General features: G+C 35.6%; 2 protein-coding genes across 3 annotated transcripts; both read left to right on the top strand.

Annotated features, from left to right (window-relative positions):
- Window positions 1–481: 481 nt before the first annotated feature.
- LOC111790368 (Plastid-lipid associated protein PAP / fibrillin family protein) lies at window positions 482–4250 on the top strand. 2 transcript variants are annotated; one of them, XM_023671250.2, is made up of 9 exons: window positions 482–670; window positions 942–1097; window positions 1189–1302; window positions 1394–1528; window positions 2490–2585; window positions 2894–2974; window positions 3639–3725; window positions 3830–3885; window positions 3961–4250. In XM_023671250.2, the coding sequence occupies exons 2-9, from the start codon at window positions 951–953 to the stop codon at window positions 4115–4117; spliced, it is 873 nt and encodes a 290-aa protein (XP_023527018.1). In that variant the 5' UTR covers window positions 482–670; window positions 942–950; the 3' UTR covers window positions 4118–4250. The 2 variants fall into 2 exon arrangements, with proteins under 2 accessions (XP_023527018.1, XP_023527019.1); XM_023671251.2 differs by having other exon boundaries at window positions 484–670; window positions 3969–4250.
- A 1178-nt stretch (window positions 4251–5428) lies between these two features.
- On the top strand, window positions 5429–14671 carry PUM5 (pumilio 5). Its single transcript, XM_023671213.2, has 10 exons — window positions 5429–5623; window positions 6716–7388; window positions 7829–9270; window positions 9376–9517; window positions 9641–9748; window positions 11211–11423; window positions 11574–11684; window positions 12768–12962; window positions 13755–13926; window positions 14177–14671. The coding sequence occupies exons 2-10, from the start codon at window positions 6741–6743 to the stop codon at window positions 14197–14199; spliced, it is 3054 nt and encodes a 1017-aa protein (XP_023526981.2). The 5' UTR covers window positions 5429–5623; window positions 6716–6740; the 3' UTR covers window positions 14200–14671.
- Window positions 14672–15416: the final 745 nt, after the last annotated feature.

Here is a 15416-nt window from a genome sequence, read left to right as displayed (position 1 = left end):
GTTCAGAGCCTATTAGATACAAAATTGAAAGTTTAGGTAGATACATAACTTCAAACTTCATGAGCTATACTCAGACTCAACTTCATGAACTAAACTCAGACTCAGTTTTACACTAAGGAGCAAAACGAGGAATCCGCCCGAAGAGGGGCTCGCATCTGATTAGCTAGTTGGTAAGGCAATAGCTTATCAAGGTGATGATTAGTAGTTGGTCCGAGAGGATGATCAACCACACTGGGACTGAGACACGGCCCAGACTCCTACAGGAGGCAGCAATGGTTTACTAGTTAGTCCCGGTAAAGCCCCCAGACGGCGTATTTATGGATTAATTTTTGTAATTTATCTCAAAAATTAAGCTTGGTTCATAATTTTATATAAATATTGAATTTGATGGGCGAGAAAAAGAAGTTAAATGTGTAAATGGAGAATTTTGAATGCGTCATAAATTGCATATTTATAAAAGCAATTGTTTAAAATTCAATCACTGTTTTTTGGACCAAGAAATCATAAATCATAATCCACCACCAAGTACAGATTGGGCTAATCCAACCCGGACTCCAATCGGAAGTCTGTAGAAGGTTATGCACCAATGCGGTGACGGGATTCAGAATTAGCCCCTGGATATCATCGTCTTCCAAACCCGACCAACGAATCCGGTTGAGCAGTAATCTCGGTAACTTCGTTTCTTCTTCTTTTCTAGAATTTGATTCATCAACATCTGATTTTGGATCAGATTCCCGAGTAGAGGAGAGGAGTTAATGTGTCTTATTTTGGATTTTTTCACTTCGATTTTCAATTCTTGCACTATCGAATAATCCCCCTAATCATGATTGTTCATAAATTGTTCTTATACTGCTTCATGAGTACAACGCCGCACTTTGTTTCTGTAAAATTCTTTTATGATCGCTGCCATTTGAAATTTGGAAGACTTATGATTTGCCCAGTCGTCAGAGATGGACTTGCCGTTCGTCTCCCCAGTGTATCCTTCGATCCAAAAGAGAGCTTTGAGTGGACATAACCGATTTTGCACGGTGCGTAGGGAAGAGCCTTGTAGAAGAATGTTTCAATGTTTGGCAACCGTTGTTAGCCAAACATCTCAGGTTTTGTTCTTCTTCTTCTCCTTATTTTCCCATTTCCTTTTAATTTTCTGCTCTTCTCTCCATCTTGTTCCTGCTCTTGGCATCTTACCAGACATATAATTACGGGTTGGAAACCAAAAAGAACGATCTTCTGGTTGCCGTTCAAGAAACACAACGGGGCCTCGTCGCATCATCTGATCAACGTTGTGCCATTGAGGACGCTCTGGTCTGCTTTCTTTACTGTTTCTCTTTCTATTCTATACATAAATCATAATCCTTCAGCCTGATTCCATGTTGGTTCCAAGTAATGGTTGTAGGTCAATGTAGAAACGTATAACATGGGTCTCCCTATTGACCTGATGAAGTTGGATGGCACATGGCGGCTGCAGTATACTTCTGCTCCTGATGTTCTTATTCTCCTAGAAGCTGCAGCCAGGCTTCCTTTCTTTCAGGTTATAACATCTCCTACTTCACACAAGCTGAAAAAATACTTGTATTTTCTTTTTACAGTAGGCCATATTTTTGTTTTTGGATGAAGAATCAAATTTTCATTGAGAAAGAATGAAAGAATATAATGCAAGGGCATCTAAAAAAACAAGTCCACAAAAAAGGTGGACATTCTCAATGAAGATATTTTAGTCAAGCACAATGAGATCTAACCTATATTACAAAAAGATTTCGTCACCGATGCCGAAAGAGAAACATAAAACTTAGTGAGGGTCTCCAAACCTCTAAAGGTTTTATGTTTTTTTCTCCCAATGACTCCTTTAAATAGTTCAAACATAGCTCGCCAAAGAAACCTCCCTTTGTTACAAAAGCGAGGGTGACGGAGGAATTCCTCGATCATCTCCCTATAATGTTAGTGTCTAGCAAATTAGACTCCAAATGCAACAAAGAAGTAATTCCAAATAGTCTGTGAAAACTTGGCTTCATAGGATATGATCCTGGTTTTTCTATGCATAGTGCATGTTTAGAAGTGATTTTGAAATTGTCAAAACCACTTTTGCTATGTTCGAAATCACTTCGAAACATGCACTATATCATTCAATATCAATTTTAATTACATGAAACATGACCTAACAAAAGTGATTTTAACCATTTTAAACTCCCAAACAGACTCTAAATCCTCTTTCCCTGCCCTAATCATTTAAGTCCTCTCTGAGGAGAGGTTTACCGACTTCCACCAAGGTGAGCCACTATATCTTGTTGATCTAGGGATTTGTGTTTAGTGCAATCTTGTTTACTTTCTTTTGCCTGAAATTTTGTGCTTCCAAGGTATCAATGTTGGTATCTTTTTGTTATGGTTTTCGTTTTCCTATTGTTAGAGGAAAAATAACTTTTCTCATACTTATATTCTTATTGCGTTTCTACTTTTGTCATTTGGCTACACGTGACTCATGGCTGCACCGGCAGATTGGGCAAATCTTCCAGAAATTTGAATGTCGTGACAGTTCGAATGAAGGAATTGTCCGAAATGTGGTTCGCTGGAGTATCCCATCACTCTTAGAGGTATACCATAAACAAAGTATGGCAATCATGAATTGCAGTTATAAGCTAGACTGATGGTCTTTGGTGTCCGCTCATTTCCATTTGCTCTCATTTCAAGCCACTGTTATCAAACAAATCTAATAATATGCTGTCTTACCCTCCTAATTGAAATTAGAGAGGCTTGAACTTCCTCCTATTCTGTTTGAGCTGTTTGGTTCGTGGCTTTAATTTAACTCCTCACCCCAATGAGGAAAATGGTGAGAATCTGGTTGGTATTTGGTGGATACCTTGGTATTTTATAGAGCAATGCTTTATTTTTGGCCTTTCAGGAACAGGAAGGAGCAACTCTGCTTGTTTCTGCCAAATTTTCGGTTGTTTCTTTGCGTAATATCTACCTCGAATTTGAGGAGGTCAGTTTCTGCATCTGGTGTTGCTTTGCTTTCCTTTTGGTTTGCATCACCCTGTGAATATTAGATATGTGAGAATTGCTGGCCTGCAAAGAACCATGTATTTCTTCGAACATTTATTTGTGCTCGCTTTCTGTCCTCAACTAGTTAGATCTTTGATGGTTTTCTGGCGTTCCAAGTAGTTTCATTTGCCCATGTTTCCAGTTGTCTGCCTTTTAGATTCAATTGATGTGCTAAATTGCCCTTAATCCTGACCAAGAATTGTTCATTTTTACAGCAGTATTAAGATTACTTGAAATGACATGAATAGCAAGAAAAATAAACTTTTCAACTAGTTATGTTGGAACTTTTTGTAATATAATATCTGTATTAAGAACGTGTGAGAAACATTGAAGGGAAGGTAATTAGAGACATTTTTTTGGGTCTTCAAACTCTAATATCCTGGGCAAGGAAATTCCGACCGTCTCGTAGAGCGATTTATCTGCATCTTTAAATTCTTTGGGATACACATTGAAAAGTATTGTAGTTGTGAGATATCTGAGAAATTTAATAACGTCTTGGAGAGATTGATTTATCTGTATCTGTAAATGCTTTGGAAACAGTTAAGTATTTAGTATTTTGTGGTAGTGAGATATGTGGATGTTATGTTGCAAGCTGTTTCTGGCAGATCAGTGTCCAAAATATAAAGATTAGCGAAGAGTTGCAGGCATTAATTGCTCCAGCAATACTACCACGTTCATTCATAAGCCTTCAGGTAAACAACATTCAACTAAAACATTGTTGGCTGAAGCTTGATATATGCATACATGTTTGGCTTAACACGAAATGACGATTCAAATGGTTAAATAAATTGCTCAGATCCTGCAATTTCTTCGGGGGTTTCAAGCTCGGGTTCCTGTGAGGAATTCAGAGAGGTAAATCTATGTGTGTGATGGAATGGTAAAAATCGTTGTTATTAGATAATGATCCTAAGAATGGTTGGGTTGGAGGGTTGCAGGAGACGAACAGTGGGAGGACTGTATTACCTCTCATATTTGGATGGGAATATGCTGTTGGGTCGTGCGGTGGGTGGCGGCGGAGTTTTTGTGTTTACCAGAGCTCAACCTCTCCAGTGCTAAACCAGCCAGCAAAGAAACAGACTCTTAAAAATTTGATTAGTTAGCCAATTATCGTTATGGATATGGATTAAGGTTCATTGTTCTTTGATCTTGTACTCTACTATTACATTTAGTATGTAATTTTTGGTTCTTGTTCGTTTAAGAATGATGCTTTGATACTATGTTAAGAATGAGAAACAAAAGTAAAATTGAAAGTCCAAGAACATAGGTAGGATCGAATAAACGTTTAAATATAATACAAACTAAAAACAAATGTCCCAGTATGTCCCAGTGAGATCGAAACAAATGTCCAATTTTTTTAAATAGAATACAAACTATAAATTAAATTATCAATTAAATTATAAATAAATTATAAATTAAATCCAAATTAAATCCTAAAATAGAATACAAACTATAAATTAAATCCTAAAAAGATAAAAATAAGATAAATAAAAAGGTAAAAATAATTAAATCCTAAAAAGATAAAAATAAGATAAAATATTTTGCAATAAAGATAAAATATATCATAAATCTATTAAATAAAATATATCAAATATATAATCCTAACTGACTAGGACTAATTTTAGTCTGCATATAGAATCTTCACAATATATCAAATATATAATCCTAACTGATTTGATATAATCCTAACTAATTATGACTAATTTTAGTCTAAGAATCCTTACGACTAATTTTAGTATGCATATGGTTATATTTTTCATTGTTGATTTTTTTAAATATTAATATTTTCTTTATAAATTTTGAAAATATATTCCTATAAAAATTATTACTATTGGTTCGATAAAAATTCACGATTAAATTAAAATGGACCAATACAAAATTAAAGAATTGAAATTACATAATAATTAAAAGGGACCAATAAAATTGTTAGGGTTATTTAATAAATTTAATAAAAAAATGAAATTGAAATGGAGGAGTATTAAAATAAGTTAATTTAGAGTGGAGTATGTGGAATATGGAATATTATTATTGTATTTTGGTACTGGTTGACCAATTACAGAGCTCCAAACGCGAGCTCGTTGTGGATGACACGTGTTGCCGACGTGTCTTGGGACATCCACCCAATTTACGTAGGATGCCACTTTTGTCTCTCTCTCTCTCTCTCTCTCTCTCTCTCTCTCTCTCTCTCCTACTTCTTCTTCTTGCTGCTTTCTCAAGTTTCTTCCTTAGTTTAATCATTCCATGACTTTTAACCATGATTAAGTCCCTCGGGTTAATTTCCCTTTTTAATTCTTAATTAAATTCACCCCAACCTAATTATACAAAAATTAATTAATTAATTAACTAATTAAATTAAATTTATTTTATTTTATTTTATTTTATTTTATTTTATTTACCATCTCTCTCTCTCCCAACCCTTGCGCTGCGCCTCCCTGCCTGCTCTGTGTTATGGGTTTTGGAAGCAGATATTCATTTTGTGCTGCGAAACTCCTCAAATCTTCCCTTCTCTCCCACTCTTCTCCTTCTTATCTGCTTCTGCTCAACTTCCGATTCACTTCCAACTCCTCGCCTTGCTTCCTCTAATCCTCCGCTGGTAACTCCTCTGCTATTCCGCTTTTACTCTCAATAACTCCAATTTCATTTCTCTCTCGATTCATTGATTCTTCATCGGCTTTTTCATTGCTCGACGTCTTGGAAGTTTCTTCTGCAATCGTTGTCTGTTTCATTTTGACCTCCGTTTTTTTGTTTTTTGTTTTTTTTTTTTTTTTGTTTTTGTCTGATTCTGTTTGGTTCAATTTCTGAGGAATTTCTTGAATTCGAGAGGTTTGGTGATTGTTTAGGTGTTTGATTATTTACTCTCTTTATTTAGCTGCACTTAGCTTCCGCGTTGACTCTTACCAGTTCAATTAAGGTAAACTGTGTGCTATCCACAATTTTGCCACGATCGTCCGGCCTCTGCTCATTTATTGTTTCTTATTTCCTCTTTTGAAGGATAGGAAAAGAGTTATGTTTGATGATGTTGTTTATGGCAAAAAAATGAAAATAGAAATTTTTTAATTTTTTAACCTAAAAAAGCCAAAATTTTACATGGATTAAAAAAAAAAAAATTGTTTGTATTTATTATTTATTATGTAATTATGTTTGTTGTTCCTAGAAGGGGAACAAGAAATGAGAAACTGTATATGTGGTTTCATGAAAATTTATGAACAGTTTATGAAAGACATGAAACTAGGTACAAATACTAAGAGACTGGAAACAAGAATCACAAAGCCCTTCATTTATTTGTTCCAAGTACTCGTTAATGTTGTGATTTGTCTTAGTCCAAACTGCAACTGTAAAAATTTGAATATAATCATATATATATATATTTTGCAGAATTGGTTATTGAGCTTTAGTGCATAATATATGCGTGGATGTGAGTGTGGTTGCGCTTAGGTCAATGAGATAATGTACTCTCTTTTTTCCTGTAACTTATCTTTATTCACAGAAAGTTTTGTCCCTCCTCAGGGGAAATTTTTTTGCCAGGCATTTCCTTAGAAAATTTAGAAGCTTAAGATTTCAAGTGCAGTGATTTGTTAATTCATAGCATGAACTAGTAAGCTGATGATATAAACTGTTTTATTTATCGTATATGAACACTGCTGATGAAGAAGTTATGCTAAAGAGGCCTTTCTTTTGGTTGAAGGATTTCATATCACTCTAATAGTAGGATGGCAACTGAGAGCTCTACCAGAATAGTGGACAGGATGGGTGATAGAAACTGGCCATCTACTAAAGATATAGCGGCCTTTGGATCTCCATTTAAAAACATTGCGTCAGAGGAGTTGGGATCAATCTTAGAGAGGCATAATTTTCAAAGAAATTTATCGGATTCAATTCCCAATCGAAGTGGTAGTGCACCACCAAGTATGGAGGGTTCTTTTGCAGCCATAGGCAACTTGTTAACTCAGCAGGACACTAGTCTAGATACAAGCTTGTCTACTTTATGTGATGCTTTAGAAAATTCTGTGTCAGAAGAACAGCTACGCTCACATCCAGCTTATTTTGAATACTACTGGTCCAATGTTAACTTGAATCCAAGGCTTCCTCCTCCTCTTATATCACGAGAGAATCGTAGATTAGTGCGGCACATTGGTGGATTAGGCAAAAATCGTAGGTTGAGCTCTGCAGATGACACTGCCAATGAATTTTTGCATGTTTCCCAAGGTTCCCTTTCTACTCATCAGGAGGAGACTTCAGAAGATAGACAGCCGGAGCAGGTTTCAGAAAACTTTATAGAGAAGCATGGTGCTGCTTTGCCTGCACAGAACAAATCTTTTGTCACAAGTCACCGCAAGAGCTTGGTCGATTTGATACAGGTACTGTGCACCATTTTTAGCTGAGACCTGATGTAGTAGGATTAGATGCTAATCTTGGATATCCATGGTTGACCATTACTCCTACTACAGCAAGACCATTGTGATGCTAGAAAAAAAAAAAAAAAAAAAAAGACGTTCTGAACTCTAAAACTTGTATTTAAGACTGCAATAGTTCTCCTTTCTTCCTTTTGTTTAATTGGCTTCAAACTAAATCTTCTTAAATTATCCTTATTCTGTTTTACCGTCTGGTACTTAAAGTTTTCTTCTTAATATACTAATGTCATTTATATCACCTGCCTGTTATATAAAAAAGAACTCGCTTATGTGTAATTCTGAACTTTCAACCTGTTCAGGTAGTTCCACTTGGATATTTATTATATTAGATTCCGCACCAACCTCGTATTCCTTTAACTTGTCATTTTTACTTCGGGTATGTGCAGGAAGACTTTCCTCGGACCCCATCTCCTGTGTTTAATCAATCACTTTTAGGAAGCACTTCAACAACAGAACAAGCAGTTGAGAGTGAATTGGACATACTTGCCTCTGATGTTTCATCTATTAGCATTTCGAAAGTACTGGAGTCAAATTCATGCTCTCCTGATGTTTGTCTGGAGCCAAGCAATGTGATTACGGATCCAGTGGGGTTAATAGCCGATGATTCTCCTCTGAAGAAATCTCTAAATGCAGAGAAATCCAACAGAATGCGTAGCCCACAACAAGAGGGATCAAGAGGAAAAAATGCTAGTCTGGAGAATGTTTCAGAAAAATCTGGCACAATTGGGCATGATATTCCCAAATTAGAGTCTAGAGCGAAAGCATCCAATGTTGAGAGTAATAGGAATAGACTGGATCATCAATCTTACGGGAGAAATCATCCACATATTTATCTGTCCAAACAACAAGGGTTTCCATGTCCAGCTCCAGATATTCAGTCCCAGATGGTTTCTCAAGGAATTAGCCATCTAGAAGTTGGGCTTGAAAACCATTTACATGGACAGCATAATTTTTCAACTGCTGATGTGCGAACAGTATTTCATTCATCAGCACTCGCTCCTCCCTTGTATGCTACAGCCGCAGCATATGTGGCTCCAGGAAATCCATTTTATCATAATTATCAACCATCGGGTTTATTTAGTCCTCAGTTCAACGCGGGAGGATATGCTCTGGCTTCCACACTTTTTCCTCCATTCATGGCTGGGTATCCTACACATGGTGCGGTTCCATTGCCGGAGTCTTCTGTTTCGAACTTCAGTGGTCGAACTACTGGTATTTCAACAGGGGAAAGTATTCCACCTGTGGGTGACTTACAACACACGAGCAAGCTTTATGCCCAACCTGGATTTGTTTACCCACCTTTTTTGGATCCTATTCATGTACAATATGGTCAACGTCCAATAGAAGATACTTATAGTGGTTCAGCTCATCATGGTCAATTGGATTCTAGAAGTTTTAGTCATATGCCGATTGGTTCTTTTGTTTCGCAACAAGATTCAAACGTTGCTGCTTATTTGGCTGATAATAAAATTCATTCACCAACAAATGGAAATTTTAGCATCTTGAGTCCCAGAAAAGGGATTACTGGTGGTAATTATGGTAATCCTTCTAACATGAGTGGAATCATGCAATTTTCAGCCCCATCTCTTGCAAGCCCTGCTTCACCCTCATCTCCGGTGGGTGGGGTGAATCATCTAGGTCGGCGGAATGAAATGTGGTTTCCTTCAGGTTTAGTTCGTAATGCAGGGGAATATTCTGGATGGCAGGGGCAGAGGGGCTCCAACAGCTTTGATGACTCCAAAAGGCACTCTTTTCTCGATGAACTGAAGTCGAGCAATGCACGGAAGTTTGAACTCTCTGATATTTCTGGGCGTATTGTTGAATTCAGGCAATGTTCTTGAGCATCTTTCTCCATAAGTTTGCAATATGCAATAAGAATAATAATTTACTCTCTTTCATATGGATCATGATTTCCACAACTATTTTACTTCAGTGTTGATCAACATGGGAGTCGCTTTATTCAACAGAAGCTCGAGCACTGCAGTCCTGAAGATAAGGCATCTGTCTTCAAAGAAGTTCTTCCACATGCCTCTAAATTAATTACTGATGTTTTTGGAAATTATGTTATCCAAAAGGTATATTCTAATTCTATAATTTGCACTTGTGTGTGTGTCTGTGTGTTTGAATTCCCCATTCTATCCCAGACTTTGCATTCAATGATACATGTGCAACGACTAATTTTCACATACCTTATACAGTTCTTTGAACATGGAACTCATGAGCAGAGGAAGGAGCTTGCCGATCAACTTGCTGGACAGATATTGCCTCTAAGCTTGCAGATGTATGGTTGTCGTGTGATCCAGAAGGTAGGTGGTCACAAACCACATGGAAAATTGTGATAAGTTTTTTTTTACTTCATCATATTTGCATTTTCCATTTGAGAAGACTCATTGGGTTATCAATGCGTCAACTCACAAATGGAATTGGACGTTGGAGGGATTTTTAGTTTTAAGCGTTGCCTGAGATTTTGGGTAGGTGGTGTTGCACGAGGGCTTGTATTGAGACTTTAGGTTCTAACTTCTAAAATTTCTTCATGGCTGATAATTTTACCGTGAGAGAATAACAAATGGATGGAATGGCATTATATATTTAGCTTCCATTGGTAATTGACATAACGTTGTTAAGGACTGTTTATTAAGGGGCCCAACTAAATTAGAGCCAGTGGGTATTCACATGCCTGGAAATTAGATTAAAGAATCAATTTTTCTTCAATGGTCACCAATATGGGAATATATGGCAAATTGGAGGTTGTGTTAGAACTTGGAAGACATCATTTAATTTTTATGATCATTTGTAAACTCTTTTCTCTAGAGTTTGAGGATTTGGGCTATATCATTGGAGTTGCCAATTTGCTCATTTGATTAGGAATTTCTTGTTCGAGACTTTTTGGGGTTTTTCTTGCCTGTAATAGAAATTGTTTTCTTATGATGGAGGAGATTTCATTTCATCCCCCAGTAGAGAGAAGGGTAGTGTTATCCAGAGGCATGATTTATTTACTTATTATTATTTTTTGTTTTATGGAGCATCTGAATTGGGAGGAATAATAGAATCTTTAGGAGTGTGGAGAGGTTTTTGAGTGGAGGTTTGATTTCTTTTTAGGTTTAATACCCCTTGCAATGGGTATTTGATGTTGTGGAGACTAACAAAGAACATAAGAACATTTTGAGAATCAGCTCCTAAGAGCTCGAATTTGTTGTGGGCATCTATTTTTAATGACTTCTGTAACATTGGGCCTTATTCTTTTGATTTTGAATTTGAGCCCTTGGTTCTTCCCTGTTTGGCTTCTGTTTGGGGCTACCATTTTGGAAGCGCCTTTTACTGCTCTCTGTGGTTGCTTGCCCCTTGTGCCATTTTGTATTTTTTATTTTCTAAATTGGCTTATTGAGATTTTTTTTTTTTTTTTCTAGTAACCAAAACTCAATACTTGTACTAACTACTTCTGGAATATATTCTATTAGGCAAGTCTTTTTTAATTCTTTTATATGGTTTTTGATGAACTATTTTTAATGGGAGTCTAACTAGTTTGTAGAAAATATAGAGCGAATATGACTTAAAGAAACTATGAATGGAGATTATTTTGAATGTCTCTGTGATTGCATTTTTTTTTTTTTTTTTTTTTTTTTTTCAAAATGTCTCTGGTGAGTTCTGCCTAGTCATACCATCTGCTGTCGCATCGGGAATTCTTTCCGATTCTATCATCTACTGTTGTATGGTGAGTTTATGGTAATATTTCCATAAATATTTCACATATGCTTGATGCTTCTTTAGGCACTTGAAGTTATTGAACTGGATCAAAAAACACATCTAGTGCGTGAACTTGATGGTCATGTTATGAGATGCGTCCGTGATCAAAATGGGAATCACGTTATACAGAAGTGTATCGAATGTGTTCCTTCAGAAGAAATTGGTTTTATCATTTCTTCTTTTGAAGGTCAAGTTGCCACACTTTCAACTCATCCATATGGCTGCCGTGTTATCCAGGTAACACAAAATATGAGCTGATTGTGTCATATGATGAACTTAATGTTATGTCTCTTCTTTATTTTTATTTTTTTTCTTTTTAATGGAAAAATAAAATTTTTTGATTTGATTTGATTTTGGTTTTGTTTTTCATTTTTGATACGGCAACAGAGAATTTTGGAGCATTGTTCAGATGAGGCTCAGAGTCAGTGTATAGTGGACGAAATATTGGACTCTGTTTACGTTCTTGCTCAAGATCAATATGGAAACTATGTCATTCAGGTTTTAGTTTTTACTTGGTCTTTTTTATTCTCTCCCTTTCTACTATGCGATCCTCTTCCGTGAATTTGTTAAGACCTAATTTCCATTTGCATTATGTTCATAAAGAAACATTTGATTTTCAGGGCTGGAAATTAAGAATAAAATATTTTACGAATGATCGATCTAATAACATTCTGATGGTTAAATATCCATATATCTCAGTGTGTCCTCCCTGTGTGTCTTTCTCTATCTCCTTCCACTCAAGCAGATCGCCTTGATGGCAATGATGAATTTAGTTCTGTTGCTAAAATGATAAATTATTTATTTTCTAGAATCTCGGTTATTTGGTTTGCTATCTTTAATTTGCTGGTTATGGAGATACCTAAATCAGACATTCTTTTATTATTATCACTACCACCACCATTACTAGATGTAGGTGACAGCGGATTGGTCTTTCCACACAATATACTCATGGAAATTTTTGTATTGGAGTATTCCGGGATGTAGATAAAGCTTTTTAGGTCCTATAATGACTTGTTTCCTGATAAGGTCATCATACAGCATTGAAATTTTTAGTCATCTAAATTTGTAAACCATCTGTATCATTTCAGATATGATGCAAAACATTGTAACAAAATCAAATTCTTGCGAGGTTATGTTGCCAGATTGGTATCAATTGCCAAGATATCAAATCTCTTAAAGTAGTTCCTATTTTACTCATCACGAGTCTTAGTGTATGGATGATGATAACTTTTGAGGAAGCCAAGGTCATATTATGCCGCTTTAATATTCCTACTTTGCTTAGGGTATCAGTTACTAAATATTGACATGTTTTGAATAATTTACTTCATCAGATTTATAGGTCTATAAAATATGCCAAGTTATAAGTTGCATACTTCTTTCCGATGAAATATTATTAGCATGTTTGTTATAAGCAAAACTGCAAGAGATTTTCAAGCAAGTTTGTCCCTTGGAAGTTGGTTTAATCAATACATTGCTCTCCAGTCTTTTTAGTCTTTTTATTTTTTTATTTTATTTTATTTTTTTTGCACGGGAGTAAGCATTTTATGCAATGTGTGTGTAATTTATGTTTTATTGCTACAGCATGTTCTTGAGAGGGGAATGCGTCGTGAAAGAAGTCAAATTATCAGCAAGTTGGCTGGAAAATTTGTGCGGATGAGCCAGCATAAATATGCATCAAATGTCGTTGAAAAGTGCTTGGAGCATGGTGATACGACTGAAAGAGAGTTGATAATTGAGGAAATTATGGGACAATCTGAGGAAAATGATACTTTGTTGGTATGTCATTTAAGCATGCTCAAGATATTAAGAAAAAATATGATAGTTATTTGGTTCTGTTCCTCTACCACCAATATGAAACACTCAATAAAGCATTATGCATTCATATGCTCAGATGCCTGATCCATTACACTGCTAAAACTTTTCTCTGCCATTTAATTTCGGACTCCCAAATACTTCTGTGAGTGTCAATTTTTCCCATTAAGTCTCAACTCTTACTGCCTATTCCTATCAAATATCTCAAGTAACCTAGCTCGGTACTCAACTTTATCTTTGTGGTTACTTGCATGTTCTTGAATGGTGTCTTGCATGTAAGAACTGTAGTTTTCATTCTTGGGCAAATTGGGGGATGTTTATTTATGATTCTAGTGTTCTTACGGCCATGAAATTTTGATCTGAATATAAAAATTATTTCTTCTATGTCAACAGTGTCTGTCCACCCTAGTGAATCTTTGTACAACTAATTACTTGGTATTTTTGGTGATAATCTTTCTAGAAAATGATTCTGACCAGATTTACAAGTTGGTTTAGGAATTTAATAGCGGTACTCTTTATATTTTTTAGTATGTTTCTTTTCCATATGATATGCAAAATAGGCTAAAAGCATTTTGTTATTTGTGTTCTTTAAGCATTTAAATGTAATCTTTGACCTGCTTATCTTTCCCATAGTAGTTTGTTTATTTCAATGTAAACTTCAAATACTGCAATATCCATTCATTCTTCAAGTTTCCAAATGTGATGCAAATTGATACTCGGATGTTACTGATCTTTTTTCCTTGTTCACTGTCTCAGGCAATGATGAAAGACCAGTTTGCAAATTATGTTGTTCAGAAGATAATTGAAATATGCAATGATGAACAACGAGAGATACTGCTGAATCGTATCAGAGGTCATCTTCAAGCTTTGAAGAAATATACTTATGGGAAACACATAGTTGCTCGACTTGAACAATTGTTGAGTGAAGGTGCGTTTATATCTTAGCCTAACAAACTGCTTGCTACTCAATATCAGCATAATAGATCATCAACCTCACTAACTACACGTGAAATTGAAAAACGCATATCTCGAGTTCTATGAATTCTGTTAAATGCAACATTGGTTAGTATTCTACCAATTAAATGTTCATCTGGGTCTCCAATCAGTTTGTGCTGGTTGCTTTACATATGTATATCTATATCATTTTACAACCGCTAAATCTGATCTGTTGGGTCCAGAAAGCCAAGCTTCAGCAGCTTAGGAGTTTGGAAGTTGCGGGTGGATGCAAATGAATCAAAACACAAGATAGGCGGGTTCGATTCTTTGGTTGAAGTAGTTCTGTTGTCAACTCAACTGCTTGATTCGTAGTTAATGGTATATGAGCTGTATGTATGTATATTAATGTATATATAAATGGTTGATGATGATGTTAACTGTGAAGATCAGTAGGAATGGAATGAATGAATGACTGGCCAGGTTAGAGTTGCTTGCTTATCTGGTGCGTGCAGAGTTTCCTTTGATCAACTCTCACCACCTCATCTAAACAGCAGGTTGATAGGACAGGCTTAGCTCTACTGCCAATTGTTGCTGCTCTGCAATGCCTAAACCTAGGAATTCTAATACGTAAGTTCTTCTTCTGGTTTCTTGTTTTCGTTTGAAGACAACAAAATGGTGTGGCTTTGAATAATATAACAATATTAGTTCGTACAGTCTATGAAAAATGCCATCGTTTATATGCATTGCCTCCAGTAATTTATTCCTGAGGTTTTAAAGCTATTATTCAATTAGCAGTTTAGTATATTTTTGGGGAACAGAAATAAATCAGAGCATTAAACAAAGACTAAAACAAGTGCGGCGGCGTATCCCAAATGATCGATTGATGACTTCATGAGCGACTCTCATCCAGCCATGTGTTGGTTAATTTGTGAACATCGTTTTCTTAGGGTTTAGGGTTAAGTGTAAATATTCATAAATTATTGTATGAAGTAAGACTTGTTAGTGATTGCTACCTATATGTGTGATCATCTCTCTTTTGAATTTTGTGGAATTTTGTGTGGTGAGAAATGTGTGATGATTTCTTTGGCAACCTATCCATTTTGACATTTGTAATTGTAAGTAATGTTCAACACCTAATTTTTTTTTTATTTTTTATTTTATGTACTTTTAGGAGTCTGATTAATTAACTACTTGCCCATGGTTAACTAAACTTAGGTGAAGAACAAAAACAACTTTCATGACTTTAAAGGTTTTGTCTGCCTGTAGGTAAAAAAAAAAAAAAAAACAAGTCTTATTTCTAGGTATTTTTACTAGATTGAATTTATAAAAACATGTGCTTTTCAGTTTCATTCACCTAAATTATCGATTTAAGTTCAACAATGAAACTTGCACTTCTATAAAAGTAAACTAAACTTGTTTATAAGATGAGACTTTCTTCCTATTTATGGTCACACATTTGAATTTTTTTTTCGAAGAAATTTA

This window comes from Cucurbita pepo, chromosome 3 (genome assembly GCF_057944985.1).
Source record: "Cucurbita pepo subsp. pepo isolate OVF chromosome 3, ASM5794498v1, whole genome shotgun sequence".
Taxonomy (NCBI): Eukaryota; Viridiplantae; Streptophyta; class Magnoliopsida; order Cucurbitales; family Cucurbitaceae; genus Cucurbita; species Cucurbita pepo.
The sequence above is the reverse complement of the archived record's forward strand: the minus strand, read 5'-3'. Positions and strand labels throughout refer to the sequence as shown.

What these genes read in the sequence shown, in the direction of transcription:
- PUM5 (XM_023671213.2), top strand. Translation starts at nt 6,741, where the DNA reads ATGGCAACTGAGAGCTCTACCAGAATAGTGGACAGGATGGGTGATAGA. An exon ending in ATGGAAACTATGTCATTCAG is followed by an intron (nt 11,685 to 12,767) that starts GTTTTAGTTTTT and finishes TTATTGCTACAG; the next exon opens with CATGTTCTTGAGAGGGGAAT. An exon ending in AGGAAAATGATACTTTGTTG is followed by an intron (nt 12,963 to 13,754) that starts GTATGTCATTTA and finishes TCACTGTCTCAG; the next exon opens with GCAATGATGAAAGACCAGTT.
- LOC111790368 (XM_023671250.2), top strand. Translation starts at nt 951, where the DNA reads ATGGACTTGCCGTTCGTCTCCCCAGTGTATCCTTCGATCCAAAAGAGA. An exon ending in TCTACCTCGAATTTGAGGAG is followed by an intron (nt 2,975 to 3,638) that starts GTCAGTTTCTGC and finishes TGTTTCTGGCAG; the next exon opens with ATCAGTGTCCAAAATATAAA. An exon ending in CCTGTGAGGAATTCAGAGAG is followed by an intron (nt 3,886 to 3,960) that starts GTAAATCTATGT and finishes GTTGGGTTGGAG; the next exon opens with GGTTGCAGGAGACGAACAGT.